We start from the raw sequence: 16604 nt of genomic DNA on the forward strand, positions 1-16604 counted from the left end.
ACAGTCCCCACAGAGACCAGCTGGGTAGATGTATTGGAAGACAAGGGTCTGAGCTGCATCTCCTAACATATGCCGTGCATCATATTTAAAAGCAAACTCTACTTCACGTTAGATGGCCACAGCTTCTCCCCTCCCACTCACAGCCAGCAAAATTCTCTCCAGGCATTACCAAATATCCCACAAGGGGCAAGATTATCCCCATTTGGAAACAACTGATCTGGACAATCCACAAAATAATAGCTCAAGCTCTGATGTGTACTGTTTGGTGGTCTTTATAGTGGACATATTTCCAGCGACAAGCACAAAGGTGACATTACTGAATGTGGAGCTGGAAAGAGATTTAGTAACATCATTCAGGGTTCTGTCTCTGTGTCTCTGTCTGTCTGTCTGTCTGTCTGTCTGTCTGTCTGTCTCTCTCTCTCTCTCTCTCTCTCTCTCTCTCACTCACACACACACACACACACACACACACACACACACACACACACACACAGAGGGATATATTAGGGTGGCTCACAGGCTGTGGTCTAGATAGTCCAACAATGGTTGTCTCCTGACAGAAAGACTGAGGTCCCATCAGTTGTTTAGCCCACCAGACTGACTATCTCAGCAGTTCCAATTTGGTGCTAGAGTCCCAGGGAAGTCGTAGAGAGTTTCCAGTTTTCAGTCTATGTGGGAATCCTGAAGAAGTAGGTCCCAACACCAGAGAAGGGGTGTCTCAGTAACAGGCTAGCTGAACTTGCTGGCAAGAGTGAGGGCAAGTAGGCAAAAAGCAAATGCTTTCGGACTGCTACCGGAAGGCATGGCTGGGATTTTGGGTGGGTGTCTGACTCAAATGATCCGGAGTTAGGGTGGGTCTTCCACATCAAATAATCTATCCAAGAAAATCTCTCACAGGTGTGTCCTGCTGCTTGGGTTTTAGTTAATTCCAGAGGTTAGTCAATGTGACAACCAAGACTAGCCATCACATACCATGAGTCATGTTTCTGTTGTAGTATTTCTATATATATTGTAAATCACAAACACGAAAAGTTATGTCTAGTTAAATACTCGGGAAATGATGAGGTCTCTTGTATTACTTTTGAAAATATAGTTTGTTGAATAGCCTGTCCTGGAACTAACTCTGTAGACCAGGCTGGCCTCGAACTCACAGAGATCTGCCAGCCTCTGCCTCCCGAGTGCTGGGATTAAAGGTGGGCGCCACCAATGCTGGCTATCTAGCTTATTTTTGATAGTGGTTGTATTTGGCAACTAGCTATGAATGTTCTTCAAACGTACATTACCAGCTGGTTCTCTTAATTTTTAGGGCACTGGAGTGGAGACAAACTGATTGTTGAGGGGGATAAAATAGAAGCTTGGGGGAGAAATAGGAGTGGATATGATCACATTCCCTTGTATGCAAGTATGAAACTCTTTTTTTTTTTCAAGACAGGGTTTCTCTGTGACTTTGGAGGCAGTCCTGGAACTAGCTCTTGTAGACCAGGCTGGTCTTGAACTCAAGAGGTCCACCTGCCTCTGCCTCCTGAGCACTGGGATTAAAGGCATGAACCAAACCCCCAACCAAACACAAGAAGAAAAACAGCAGTATGAAAAGACATTTGTAATGAAACAGAACTGTTTTTTTCTCCTGTTCTATTTTTGCCACTTAAAACAACATGTTCATATCTTTTCTGCCATAAATGTGAGAGCCTGGGGCAAACCTAGCACCAACATGCTTCCCTTTTGCTTTTCTGTTACTGCACACTCTCCACTACACACAAAACAGTGTGCTCTGCTATGAGAAGATGTGTGTGAGGTTTTCCCCACACAATAAGCAAGCAGCTCCCCAGTGGTTGGCAACTGGGGCTGTGGGGATTGAATTCAGATCTGGTGTTGTGTACCTGGAGGTAGCATCAGGCCACACAGCCTGGAGCCTCATGCCTCATGATTGCCCACTTCTTTTAGATACATCAGTTGCAAGTTCCAGGTTGTGCAACTCTTTCTGACCAAAACAAGCAAGCAAGCAAACAAACAAAATAAACTGGCTTGTATGACTCCCTAGGCTCAGTGATTTGGCAGAGTGACTCACAGATCCTAGAAGACCACTGCCTGCCTTATGTAAACTTGTTTGTTGTATTATGGAGTGTTTCAGTGAATTGCCAGATAGACTAGCTTCCCAGGACACCTGTGGAAAACACCATGATTTTTTGTGCCCCCTCTAGGCATGCCTTGCAGGAACCTCCACATACTAAGCTATTTAACAGCTCCTCGTTTCCAGTCCTTTGGGGGTTTTGTGGAAGCCTCACATAGTCATGTTTGAATAAAGCACTGGTTATTGGTGATCAAGATAACTTTCACCTCCTTTCTCCTCTCTATAGTTTGTGGAAATAGGAGTTAATGTCCTAAATTTTTTATCATGCCTTGGAGGGCAACCAAGGGCAATACAATGGCCTGTATGTCTTGAGTCTCTTGGACACACCTGACCAACAGTTCAAAAGAGGACTTCCCATGTCTGCTATTGGAGTTTTGTATGGTCTTTGGCTCTTGAAGGGAACATGTCAGCCCAGATGAGAAAGTTTCATTTAAACTATATATGCATATTTATACACAGACTTATGTGTACTATAGGGTCTTAAAGTAAAATTTTTTTAGGTAAATAATTAATAGTATTTTCAGACATCCTTACTGTTATTTTTAGCCTCCTCCTTCTTCTGTGTTTGCTTCTCTCTATCCTTCCTAATTAAACCCCCTTTTGTTTCCATTTCTCTGATTAGGTAATTTGGCTGCTATTCTTCTCTTTTGCCCCGACCCCTGCCCAGGTGACAGTCTCTCTTAACTGTCCTGGTTTCACAGTTGCTCCAGGGTATGTATGCACATCTGAAGACTTAGTGTCAGAATCTGATGAGAAGTCATGCAGTGTTTGCCCTTCTGGGTCTGGGCTACCCACGCAATATGATCTTTTTGAGTTCTATCTACGTACCTGCTGAGTTAATGATTCCATTTTTTCCCTCTTACATCTGAATGGTTTCCCACAGTGTCTAGGTGCCACACTGTCATTATCCATTCATTAGTCGAAGGGTGTTTAGGTTGTTTCTATCTCCTGGCTATCGGTGGAGTAGGATGTCTATTTTCTTTGGGCATATGTCAAAGAATGGCATAGCTGGGTCACATGGTAGCTTGGGGGTTAGTTTTTAGCTTTTTGAGAATTCTCTACACTGATTCCTGGTTTGGATGCACTAATTTACAACCATACCAATAGTGAATGAAAGTTACCTTTTCCCCACACCCCCTCCAGCATGATGCCAGTTGTTTTGTGGATCTTTGCTGTTCTGACTGGGGTAAGAGGAAATCTCAAAGTTGTTTTGATTTGCATTTCCCTATTTTCTAGGGATGGTGAACATTTTTTGAGATATGTCTTAGCCACAGTTTTTTCTTCTTTAGGGAAGTCTCTGTTCAGGTCCCAGACCCAGATTAAGAGTCTCATGTTCTACCAACTGAGCTAGCTGGACCAGGGATCATGTCCCTGTTTGGGCATCAAACGGTAGTTTTTTTTTTTTTTTTCTTTTTGCTCTTTGAGGGGCCTGCCACCACACTCCCAAATAAATATATGGAGACTTATTCTTTCTTATGAATGCCTGGCCTTAGCGTGGCTTATTTCTAGTCAGCCTTCCTTAACTTAGATTATCCCATCTATCTTTTTCCTCTGGGCTTTTACCTTTCTCTATTCTGTATCTCTTTCTTTCCTTCTTACTCTGTGCCTAGCTGGGTGGCTGGTCCCTGGTGTCCCCTTCCCCCTCTCTTCTTCTTGCTCCTGCCCTCTTCTTCTTCTTCCCCATTTATTCTCTCTGTCTGCCAATCCCACCTACCCATCTCCTGCATAGTTATTGGCCATTCAGCTCTTTATTAGACCAATCAGGTGTTTTAGGTAGGCACAGTAACACAGCTTTACAGAGTTAAACAAATGCAACATATCTTTGCATCATTAAACAAATATTCTACAGCATAAAAGAATGTACATGTTTAATATTCCACAACATTGTTATTTCATTCTTTGTGAGTTTAGGAAGATTTGTCTTATGTGTGGACCCTGGGTGTGGTCCATTTTAGAGAAGCTTCCATGTGTTGCTAGGTAGAACGTGTGTTCTTTGGTGTTTAGGTGGAATATTCTATAGATATCTGTTAAGTCCATTTGATATATGGTGTTACTAGTTTCTGCTATCTCTCTGATTTTGGTCCAAATGACCTATCTATTGGAGATAGTGGGGAATGATGTTAATCTGTGTCTTTACAGCCAATAGGACATTTTTATGAGACTGGGTGCCCTGATTTTGGTGCATATATATTTAGGACAATAATGTCTTCTTGGTTAACTATTCCCTTTATTCAAATGAAATCTATTTTGTCAGATACAGGATGTGACACCTGTTTGCTTCCTGGTCTCATTTGATTGGGGTACTTTTGATCATCCTTTTTCTCTAATATGGTGCCATGTTTAAAGTTCAGATATGTTTCTTATAGACCACAGGTGAGAGTGTTTTGTTTTTTGATCTATTCAACTAGCCTGTGTCTTTTGGATGGGAAAGTGAGACCATTAATGTTTAAGGGTTTTTTTTTTTTTTTGAAATGTGTGTACAATTGTAGTCGTGGTGTGGTTGATTTGTGGTATTGTCTGTGTTCTCAATGGTATTTTGTATTTTGATAACCATGGCTTTGTATTTCCTTCTACAGTCCCTCTGCTATGCTTTATCCTCCATTCAGCCTGAAATAATGCTTCCTGTATTTTCTTTATATTTGGTTTCTTGGGTATAATTTGTTTTAGGTTTTTTATATTGTGGCAAGTTTTTCTTTCTCCTTCAATTATTGTGTGCAATTTTGCTGGGTATATTATCCCAGGAAGGCTATTCTAGATCAGCTAGTTTCCCTGCTGTGTGCATACAAGTGTGATCTTAGAGCAGGACTTGGAACCTGGCAGCTCTTACTAAAGTTGCTATTGTTTCCATTGCTTCATACCCCAGGGAATGAATAGACACAGCAACTTCAAGCCTGTCACTGTTTTATCAATCCTGTATTCCCCGATCATGACTCAGCTGGAAAGAGGCTGGTTCCTTCTGCGGCTCATATTTTATGTTTACTAGCTGGCATGATCCTCAAAACAAAACACACTTTTAAAAATTCGTGGATTTCTTTGGTTTTCAGTGGCATCCAGTTGCAAGGCTTCTGCTGTAAGGAAAATTGGCATTATACTGCTAGAGATTTGCACATTTTACTTCCGTGCATTTAGTTAAGTGTATAGTGTTAATGGCAGTCCCATGACTCACAGTCTGCATAACCATAAATTAATTCTGCTACCTCTGGTGTGCCTTCTTTGGGAATGTTCTGAAAGACCACCCAGAATGTGGAATTTGCGTAGATGGCAAAGTCTCCTTCAAGTTGAGACACCACTCACCACGGACTGACCAATTACACCTGCCTTCTTTGGTACGAACCCACTACCCGTTTGCTCTTCAAGGAGGCTCAAGCTATTGATCTTAAACTATAAAGGGCTTTTACGGGTTGAATTATGGCGACTTTATAGAAGGCCTCCTCTTTCAAATAGAGTGCTTTGTACATAGTAAGCACTCCATAAATGCTCTCAACTGTGACTTAATGCGTCTTTCGACCTTCCAGTGAACTTCTCTGCCTGGTTTCCAGATTGGCGGGAAGGCTTCTGGAATTGTGTCTTTCATATGTGTTTTTGCTTGGGGCTTTGATGGAGTATAATTTTACTGACTTCATGAAACTTGTCTTTTTATTGATAAGTCATTCTAGGTGGTTTGCTGGCCAGTCAAGTTCTTGCACTTCAAGATGTCATTGTTTGAATCATGTTCTCAGAGACAATAGCTATATACTAAAACTGTAGTTTTAATAAGTTCACTAAGAAAGTGGTGTATACACACACACACACACACACACACACACACACACACACACACACACACACGGCCCAGGGACTGCATCTTTTCCAACAGATTTCTTCTTGCTTGCTGTTTAGTTCAGTGCTTCCCACAAAGATAACTGTATTACAGTGATATTTCCATGTGAAATTTCATACAGTGTGAGGCGACCTCCTTTAGTTCCCCAATGGGCAAAAAGTTACTTTGAAAATTAGTTGATATAAACAAGTTGGAATAGTTAGGAAGGCGAGAAGCTTTGCAAATGTAAATAGGAGAGGTTTTCTTCATGTTAAAGGAATGCCAGTTCAGTTAGCAGCTCTTGGGATTACTTGGAGAATGGACAAACATGCATTTTCATACTCGACTCTGCTTTTCAAGAGCTTGATGTGAGCTGAAGAACTTGGTAATTTCTGGAACCTTTGACGCAGGCCGTTGGAAGTGGCAATTCAGTGTGCTAGACCAGGTCTTACAACAGTGGTGAAGAAACATTCCACCTCTGTTTCACTCCCACATCAATCACTAATTAATAAAATGCCCCAATGGGCCTGCCTAGGGGCCAATCTTACAGACACATTTTATTGAAAAGAAAGAACCAGGGTGCTTTACTTGTGTAGGGCCACCTCGGAGTGTTTCCCTAGGTTCAGCCACGTAGACCCTTGGAGGCTGCTGCAGCTGTGGCTCAAGGGTGCCATGACATCTTGAGTTGGAAGCAGGGCTTGCCATCTACATGCCACTGACTTTGTAGGCATTTAGAATATGACATTGATAGGGTCCTGGGCCTTTGTGCTAAGGTCAGAAGAAAAGCCTATGAGTACAGACAATGCGTAGCGAGGTTGAATTCTTTATGTGGTGCACCTGAGCAGGCTTGGGGACGCTGTGAAGATGAAGTTCAAGTTGCAGTGGAGATTCCAGGATGTTGGCAATGCCAGGGATGTACAGAAGCTGCTAGGGAAAGCTGCAGGCTCACCAGAGGAGCCCTGTGGGGCAAGGCTACCCTAACCTACTAGCACTCCACTAATGCTGTCAAGAGCTGTGGGTGTTGAACATAGAGCTACAGGGTTTACTGTTTGTCCTACTGGGTTCCACTCTTGTTTTGTTCCATTGCCTCCTTGTTCTGCCCCATTCCTCCTCCTCAGGGTGGGAATGTGTCAATGGGTATTAGAAATATGTTACTTTAAATATTATTATTTTACAGGGACTCACAGCTAAGTGTTTGTCTGCAGTTACAGAAAAGACCATGGACTTGGGGCTGTGAACAGTGTTAGGATGGTTAAAATGAGGGAAGTTGAACTGGATGCATTTTGCATTAAAAGACGGCCTCTGAGGATAGGGGCAGAATGTTACAGTTTAAATGTTAAATGTCCTCTGCAGGGTGGTGTGTTTGAGCTCTTCATTTCTAGCGGGTAGTGTGGTCTGAGGACCTTTGAGACACTGGGCCCACCTGACTATTGTAGATCCCTGGGGACAGGCTAAACCTGTGTCCAGTTGAATCTCTTTAATTGTTGATCTGCTAAGATGTGAATGGTTACATTGAAAGCTTGCACGGGCATGGACAAAGTGGCCTGGTCTTCATTGTGGACATATCTTCTTAAGGGTGAGCTGAAGTAACCCTCTTCTCCTTGAGTCACTTCCATCAAGTATTTTGTCAGAAACCAAAGTAACACAGAGCCATCCTTCACATCTTGTTAAACAGCTCCATTTCCCAGTTATATTATTTCAGTCCTCTGTGTGTGTGTGTGTGTGTGTGTGTGTGTGTGTGTGTGTGTGTGTATGTGTGTGTGTCTTTTGTGTATCATTTCACACTGCACCCACAAAAGATCTTAACCAGACATATATATATATATTATATATATATAGTACAATATATATAATACATATATTACAATATATATAATGCAATATATAATATATGTATATATAATACAATACTGTTCTTACTTAGTTGAAGCATTGCTAACAGAGCTTGTTATCATAGGTTAATTCTATATAGTATTATTGCTCAGGAAGCTTTTACTTGACTTCTAATACATACCAGAACATGACATAGGCTCATCTTAACCTACACAAAAGTTTTTAAAAGTAAATTTCCTACTCCATTCTATGGGTAGTAAGACAACCCTGGAATGGTAATGAGCATGTCTGAGGTCACTGGGCAGAAAGTGGAAGAGCTGGGGTGGGGCTTCAGGCTGTCTCCTTTACATGGTTCCCTCAGTGTGAAGGAAGGGTCTGTTTGCACCTCTAGTCCCTTGAGCTCACGAAATACCCATGGGGTGTTCCCGTGGCATTCGGATTCCTAGCAGATTTTATGTATGTTTGGTTCCTTGCCTTCATCTTGTCTTTTTTTATGTCTTGATTTGTTTTCTCAGATATTAATGTTTTTGTAATGAACTTAGGCTTATCTTTTTTTTTCTTGCTTGTATTGGAAACTTTTATTCCTTTTGTAAAAATCATTGCAATCCACATTCATTTGTCTCTGCATAGGCTTATCTTTTGAACATGGTTTATTCATTTTTAATATTTGCATTGTTTATTTATTCTTCTCTCATTCGTTACATTCTGACCACAGTCTCCTCTCCCTCCAATCCTCTCACCAATCTTACCTCCCTCTTCCCCAAAGCCACTCCTTCTGTTTCCCTTGAGAAAAGAGCAGGCCTCCCAGGGATATCAACCAAACACAGCATAGCAAGTTACAATAAGACAAGACACAAACCCTCATATCAAGGCTGGATGAGGCAACCCAGAAGAAGCAAGAGGGGCCACAGATTAGATGAAATAATCGGAGACCTCCCTACTCCCACTGTTAGGAGTCCCACAAGAACACCAAGCTGCAGAACCATAGCACATTCACAGAGGGACTAGTATTTGCAAAATGTTAAGACTTTGGGACGTTTTCATTTAGCAGTATTTCCTAACTAAGTAACCACAAATTTGATTTTCATAAGGAGGGGAAAGATGTACAATACAATATGTTGTTAACTGCACAGTTCATCACAGTGGTTGTAAGTGCATCTTGTTTTCAGTGTGGTTTGGCTTAATTCTTGCTGCTCTTTTACTAATAATTATCTTGATTTCTATGTTTCTGGGCATTTGTGATTGATTAAACAAAACAAAACAAAACAACTATGCAGCCACTAGACCTTCCAGCATTTCCTTGGGTTTTGGTTGTGGTAGCCTATGTGTATATAAACGTTTGAGTTGACTGTGGTTTAAACGTTTTTGTGTTTTGAGACTTGTCTAGATCTGTAGCATTGTTATCAAGCTATAAATTTCAAACACAGGGACAGATGAGGAATAATCTATTAATGCTCTAATTGAAAAGAAACAGAGTGTATTTGTTTTTTGAATAGAAATTCCTCAATCAAAGCAATGTTCACACATCTAGGCATGCCTCTGAGGTGCCGAGCTGCATCTCTGTGATTGTCTTGGCCTTTCTCTTGGGGTTGCAAGACACTGGCAGTTCTGAGCCAGTGCCTTCACGCAGCAACTTTGAAGGCAGGAAAGGTGCAGAGAGCCTGAGAAGGGCTTTCCCTCTCAATAACCTTTTTTCTCTTTTTAATCAAGAATGATCTTTTTAATAACACTCATCAACAGACTTTACCTCTCAGGACTCAGCTGGGCTAAGGGGCTATCCTTGAGTCAGTTATCAAAGGACATACAGAAATCATTACTGTAGTAGGCATATCTTAGCCCCTTTCAGAAACCACAGTTCTGTTATTGGGGAAAAGAGAGACTGGCTTTCAGGTAGGTAATTAATAATGTCGGCTTCCATTGTTGAACTCTAGGTATCATTACAAAACAATGCACATGTGTGTGGAAATGTCACAGTAAAAGCCTACTTGTATTCACAATTCATATGTAATTAGTAAGTATTTTAAAAAACTCCACCAAGATGCAGTATAAGAAAACTTCATATTAACAAATATGTTGTAGAATTATAACTTTGAGTGCCAGGAAGGTGTGGCAGTGTTATGGGGCCAAAATGTCAGCCAGTCTGGTAATTTTCTTTTCAGAAAACTAATTATGAAGCTAATATGTGCAGAAGGTTTCTGGGGCTAGGTATCAGGAAAGATGGAAATATCCCAAGTAGAGGAAGCATACTGTAGTTGCATTGCTTGAAAGGACATGAATGCCTACTGCTCTTATTTAACGTTCTGTCTGAGAAAGGCCTTTGCATTTCTTCTAGGAGCAGAAAGAAATTCTGAGACTAGTAGATAGGACCCTGAGATATTACAATTTCTGCCCCGAAATACTATAGTTTCTCTTGGTCTTCCCTACTTTTCCCCCTCCTCTCTCCTCTTATTCTGTACTGTCAGGTTTTCATGTAGCTCAGTGGGGCCTAGAACTTTCTATATAGCTGAGGAAGGCCTTGACTTCCTTAATCCTCCTGCTTCAACCTCCCAAGTCTTGTATTGCTACAACCAGTTCATACAGTGTTAGGGATGAAATTTAGATCTTACTGCCCACTAGGTGAGTATTCCACCAACCAGACTACATTCTCTGCTTCAATTCTTTTCATTTTGGCTTACTTCAAATGTTCTGTGTAAGTAGAAAATGGCAGTTTCTATTTCTCCAGAAGCATACAACTCTAACCAGTGATCAAATATACCCTCTCTTGAAAACCTGCCATTTTTCTATAAAAATTCTATGTGTTATATATTTAAATTATTTTAAAAATTGTAATGATAATCGAGTCTCCCACTGTCCTCCTTTCACAAGACCTTTGTTTTCACACTCAGACACTTGTAAATGCTAGTGTAAACCTGGATATGATTTGCCTGTGGATGCAGTGTGCCCACCAAAAGTTCATGATCGGGAACATTGGTCCCCAGTGTGATGTGTTCAGGTGCCGAATCTTTAAGAGACGGAGCCTGGTGCAAGATAATTAGGTCACATGGCCACAATGAGCCACAAGAGAGGTGCTGAACGGTGTGGAAATATTATCTCACCTATGTGGCCATGTGCCTATTTAAAACTTTGGGAAATACAAAAGCGTGAATGTATGTTGGAAAGCAGTAACAGCACAAAACACCTTCCCTTGGTGATTACCGAAGGAACTGAGGCGATCATTTTGACTTTAGGAATAGAATGAGTGTCTTTGGAAACACTGTGATATTATCCATTTTGTGTCCTGCTTTGTGCCCTTTTGTGTGTGTGTGTGTGTGTGTGTGTGTGTGTGTGTTCTGGTATCTAGTATAACTACTACTAGAACTAAGCCTGCAAGGAACGTGCTTGGAAAGTCACTGAATGCCCTGGACCTCCTTCTGCCACCCCTGTCGACTGCTTGTTCCTGCCCCTATTTTACTCATGTTCTCAAAGAGCATTGATGAACGTATTATTATAGCAGATGCTAGAATAGAATATGGCACAACAGACTCTGTCCCTGGTTATGTGAGTGTGCAAAATCTCATAGGAATTTGAATGAACAGATGTCATAGGACCAATTTCCCCTAGCCCCGAATCTGACCATATTAATTTTATGATCAGGTTTTAATTGTTCACAGTGTATTTTTTAATGTTTAATACTATGTCTGAGGATTATGAAAATGTTTTCTACTTCTTAATTGATGCCTGGGGACACTAATTGGTTTGTGAAAATGTTTTATATTCATTTTATGGGTATGTATTACACACTGACCAGCTGTCTCAGGACAAGGTAAGATTCTTAGAAAGTTTTTTTTAACATCATTTTTCATATCTCTCAAAATGTATGTCTCATCAAGGCTTTTGTCATTGTAGTTTCCCTTGAGAGACATCTGGGTACATGCACCAGGTATATTGAGGTGCTGTGGCTACAAAGGCTGATAAGACATAGCTGAGGTCTAGAGAGGAAGTACGTAAGGAAGCCGGCAGAGTGACACACAAAAGACTTTTGAGTTGTCATCGGGGACAGTGGATTCATGAAGCCAGCCATTCCAAAGTCATGGATCTCAAAGAGTGATGTGGCTTTGCACAGGAAATGGGAGGCGGGCACAGAAGGGAAGAACAGAGATGAGGGTTGGGTTTGTGGGGGGAAGCGGGGTCTGCATTCTAGAGGCAGTTGCTAAAACCTGTAGTTGGTTGAACTAGAGGTAGAGCTAAGGGGCAGAGTGCTTGCCTAGCATGTGTGAGCCCCTAGGTTCAATTTGTAGCACCACACAGAGAAACCCCCCGCAAAACCAGATCTGTGGTTACATACATACATACATAAATACATACATACATACATACATACATACATGTATACATACAAACATACAGACAGACACACTGATATCTGAGTATGTATAACCATATGTGCTTACAAGTAGTATGTATATGGAAAATTGTTGATTTTGTTTAGAAATAAGGTGAAATTTGAGAGTACTTGAGAAAATGAAGTTTTGTGACCAAAGAAGCCCCTTATTTCCCCCTTTGTTCTCTGATGAGTTCTCTCGAAGCTAGTTTAAGTGAGGCAAGCCACTCCTTCTAAAATGCTTTGGTACTCTGGCATAATTTCAAAGAGCTCCCTTTCCCAGTTAGTTAACTGCATTTCCACAGAGGGGAAAAATCTTCTCTGTTAACGTAACATCCCTGACAGGACCCCCGCTGCTTGGTTCTTGTATCTGGCTGTGGCAGCTGTGAACATATATGCCGTTGATTGTTAATGTGTGATATAAATCCGAGTGAGCATGCCCACTAATTGGTTTGAGAGCTAGATATAGACAATGCTGTCTTACAGCGGCCTGTGTGGATAGGCCCAGTCGCCGGGTTAATTCTGCTTGACAGCGCATCAGAGGCATCTTGAGAGTAATTACCAACAGCAGTTTCCCACAGCCGGACCAACGGCTTCAAAGGCTTCTGGATTTACAGCCAGTGTTAACCTGTATCTGAAACATAATGTTCCCACAAGGAACCGTTTCTCCTTCCTGCTTATTAAGTGTCTGGGGTTACTCAGTTCACTTGTTGTATGCTAAGGATCTACTTGCTGTTAAGTAATTGAACATCTTTAATGATAAAGTAAAAGGCATAATTATGGATTGGATTTTTTTTCTTATCATTCCACAATACTATTGAAGAAAGTTTATCTGCGAAGAAAGACTGGATATTTTGAAAAATAAAATCCCTTCTCTAAAAAGCTAACTTTGAGAGTTATTTTATTTTCTTACTGTATAATCTGAATTAATGTAGGCGTTCAATTGAAATGGTTGACATAAATACAGCTTTATGTTAAGGAAATGATTTTATTTCTTGACCATTATATAGAAATCTATAATTACTGCACCTCCCCACCTCAGATCTTTTTACAATTTTAATACTAATTTTCTTTGCTTTGCAGGTCAGAAACCAAATTTGACTCTGGTTCAGGTATGTTCACATTAATAATGTTATTCTGAGGTTTTTGTTTTGTTTTTTTTTTTTTTTTACATTATTGTCTGAAAAGTGATTCAATATATCAAGAATCATTTGGATTTTAAACGACTGAGCAATCTCTCTTCTAAATGTGAGCCCACCTCAAAGCAAGGCTCTGGGAGGCTTCCAATCATAATTTGAGATGACGTTAGGATCTCTCATGGTTGTGAAATAAGCATTAAGTGCTCTGTGTCTGCAGACTTCCCCTTTGGAAACAGTGGCGGATGTTGCCCACAGTTATGGCTCACAACAGAATATTACTTTGCAAATATACAAAACATCTTAATTTTTTAAAGAGTCTCTACAAATGATTTGGGGGGGGTACACAATAGAAATGGGAGCTCATCTGTGACAGGCTTTTTTGTGTTTTATGGGGGGGTGCTGATAGCAAATTAGAATCACCTTAATCTATTGTTTCACACCTATTGAGGCAGAATTTGCATCTTACAGCAGCATTATCAGTCACATTTGACGGTTTCTTATGATTTAGCTTGGATGTAGTTGCATCATCCTTGGGATTGGCTGTATCTGTTACCTCTTGCTGAGATCTGTGTACTGCAGTGTTGCTGGTAGGGTTTGTAACCAAAGTGCAAAAGTTGTCCTCATGTCGGGCACCAAGGAATTATGCCCTTTGATGGACTGTTAATATGTCAACATTAGTTTTCAATTCTAAGAGATAATAATTTGCAGGGGAAAATTACATAACTTATTGGATTTTAAAGTCACTGCATCTTACTCTAAAATGTGTTTGCTTGTTGAGCACAGAGGAACCAGTGGCCATGAATTCCTTTGACAAGTGTCACAGAGCTAGCCTGCCCTCCTTTCTTGTGAGCCTGCTTGTCCTTGTGGGTGCACCATTATGAGTTTCTCTAGTTTGGAGGTACTCTCCTTTCAGCTGATGAAGTCTGTAGATCTGACCTCACCAATTCACCCAATTTAAATACCAGGATTCCACCACCCTTCTAATCAGAGTGTTCTGGGCTTCTCACCACATGTGCCACTGAAGTTACAGGTAAACATTTTTGGTTAAAAAAAAATCAAACAGAAAGTATTAACAATGTGGAGGCTAACTATGAAATGACATTGAAACATCTATTTGCCTCTTTATTGACTCAAACAGGGTAAAGCAAATTTAATAGCTGAAATATCTAAGTAAAATGATAAATAAATCGATGGAGAGTAAATTCTTGACACAAAAACTACATGCCTTGAAAATCTCTCTGTCAGTCAATCACCAGGTGATAAGATAATAACTGTTGCTTATTGATTATGTAGTTTAGTTCTCAAAAACAAAAACCAACAAGCTGGTGTTAATGTACAAGACCTGAAATGCGGCTTTTAAAAATAAAAAAGTTCGATAGCTTCATTTTGGAAGTGAAAGCTGGCAATAGTGCACAAAACTGAAATATTAGGCTGTGATTGTCAAAGCCAGGTAATTTATGGTAAGATTTTTAGTTCAAATTAAAGCATGCTGCTAAATTCATGCACAGAAGGCTAGTGTTTATCATGGAAATGACTATAACATCTGTACAGGCTCATATTTCACTCTTCTGTCCACAACTCTTTTCTTCAATCTGTTTTTTTCTTTTGGAAGTCTATGTTAGACAACAACCACATATCTTTGAAAACTAATGTTAGAGATGCCTAAGGACTTATGGGAAATATGAACTAAAAGTTTATTTGTGCTTTGATTTTGTATTCAACTATGGAATAAATTTAGACATTTTCAAATTAAGAAATAGTGATATTTTCCCCCTCTTGAGTTCTAAGCTCACCATTGATGAGGAATCAGACAAAGGGAGCATTGGATTAATTGGTTGGTATTTTACATTATGCAAATTTTGGTTATGAATAAGATAACACATCCTAACAATTAAATGTGCAACTTTAATAGGTTCAGATTCTTCATTGTTCATTGACTACAGAATTGTCTAATAATATACACAGTTTGACAAAGTAAGATCTTTAAGTGGAGAATGGTGCTGCTCTTAATAAAGAAAACTAAACATTAAATATGATGGTCAATGACTAGCCATAAAGGAAAGGATTCTAAAGAATTTGTATATGTACATACACATAATTTTCACACAACACACACACATATTGTTTAAGCAAAGTATCCAGTTTATGAATTGAGCTTACTACACAACATTTGTAGTTTGCACAGATGAGTTTCAGGCTGTTCAGTAAGATTTAGGAGGATTGAAGGTTTTTGTTGCAATTATATAAATAAATCAGTTGTTGAGTACACATCAAATGATCAACCAAGGAAATAACCAAGTTTTGCTTATTACTTTTTTTATGAAAAGAAAGCCTACTGACAACTTCTGCAAATTTTTAAACATGTAGTGTGTGTGTGTGTGTGTGTGTGTGTGTATGTATCTGTGTGCATAAGTGTGTGTGAGCATGTGTGCATGTGTATAGGCCAGGGGATAACTTTGCTGTATTAAAGTCAAACACCACTATGTCTGGCCTCATTTCTCTGGCTGAGAGCTTGCCAAGTAAGCTAGATTGACATCCAACAATTTCAAGGACCCTGTTCTTCCTGGGTCTAGACTGCTGTGATGTGATTACAGGTACATACCACCACACCTGGCAGTTTATTTATTTATTTTTTAAAGACGAGTTCTGGAGATCAAACTCGAGTCTTCATGTTTGTAGAGCAAGAACTTTACTGTCAGAACGATCTTCTTAGCTTCTTAAATTAATTTTTTTAAAATTAAGAATCTACTTGGTTTGTGTGTATGTGTGCTTGTAGGAGATTATGCACACCGTGTGTGTGTAGTTCCTGTAGAGGACAGAAGAGGGTATTGGGTCTTCCAGAATTTGAGTTACAGGCAGTTGAGAGCTGCTATGTAGGTGCTGGGTCCCAAACCTGGGTCCTTTGCAAGGGTAGTAAATGCTCTTAACCACTAAGCCATTTTTCCAGCTCCCAAAATTAAAATTTTTATACTGAAAATTTCAACCACACTTAAAAGTAGGGGGTATAAGAACATGGGAAGAGGGGGGAAGAAGCTACAAGAGTGAGAAGGGAAGAAAAGGAAGGATGCAGAGATCATGAGGAAGCAGAAATTTTGAGTCAGGTGTAGATTAGAAGAAAGGACATATGATAGGTAGGATTTTAGTTGGGGGGTTAGGGGAGGAAGGGAGGGAGAAGGGAACTGGGATCATCATGTAATTCAATCTTGTTTGTAATTCAAATATATAAAAAAATAAAAAAATAAAGAAGTAGGGGGTATAGTATTCCTCAAAGAGCACCACATAACTATCATCTAAATTTTACTATTATTAATTTGCCATTAATTTTTCTTTTTCTCCTCATAA

The 16604-nt window shown here is 40.0% G+C and overlaps 1 protein-coding gene across 4 annotated transcripts in view; it reads left to right on the forward strand.

Moving 5' to 3' along the window:
• Window positions 1–16604, forward strand: part of Msrb3 (methionine sulfoxide reductase B3) — a 114461-nt gene that overhangs the window by 55690 nt on the left and 42167 nt on the right. For all 4 annotated transcript variants that reach the window (XM_035450468.1, XM_027392310.2, XM_027392309.2 and 1 more), the window contains one exon: window positions 13207–13235. In XM_035450468.1, coding sequence (XP_035306359.1) covers window positions 13207–13235 — 29 coding nt within the window. The remainder of the gene's footprint in view (window positions 1–13206; window positions 13236–16604) is intronic.

This window comes from Cricetulus griseus (genome assembly GCF_003668045.3).
Source record: "Cricetulus griseus strain 17A/GY chromosome 1 unlocalized genomic scaffold, alternate assembly CriGri-PICRH-1.0 chr1_0, whole genome shotgun sequence".
Taxonomy (NCBI): Eukaryota; Metazoa; Chordata; class Mammalia; order Rodentia; family Cricetidae; genus Cricetulus; species Cricetulus griseus.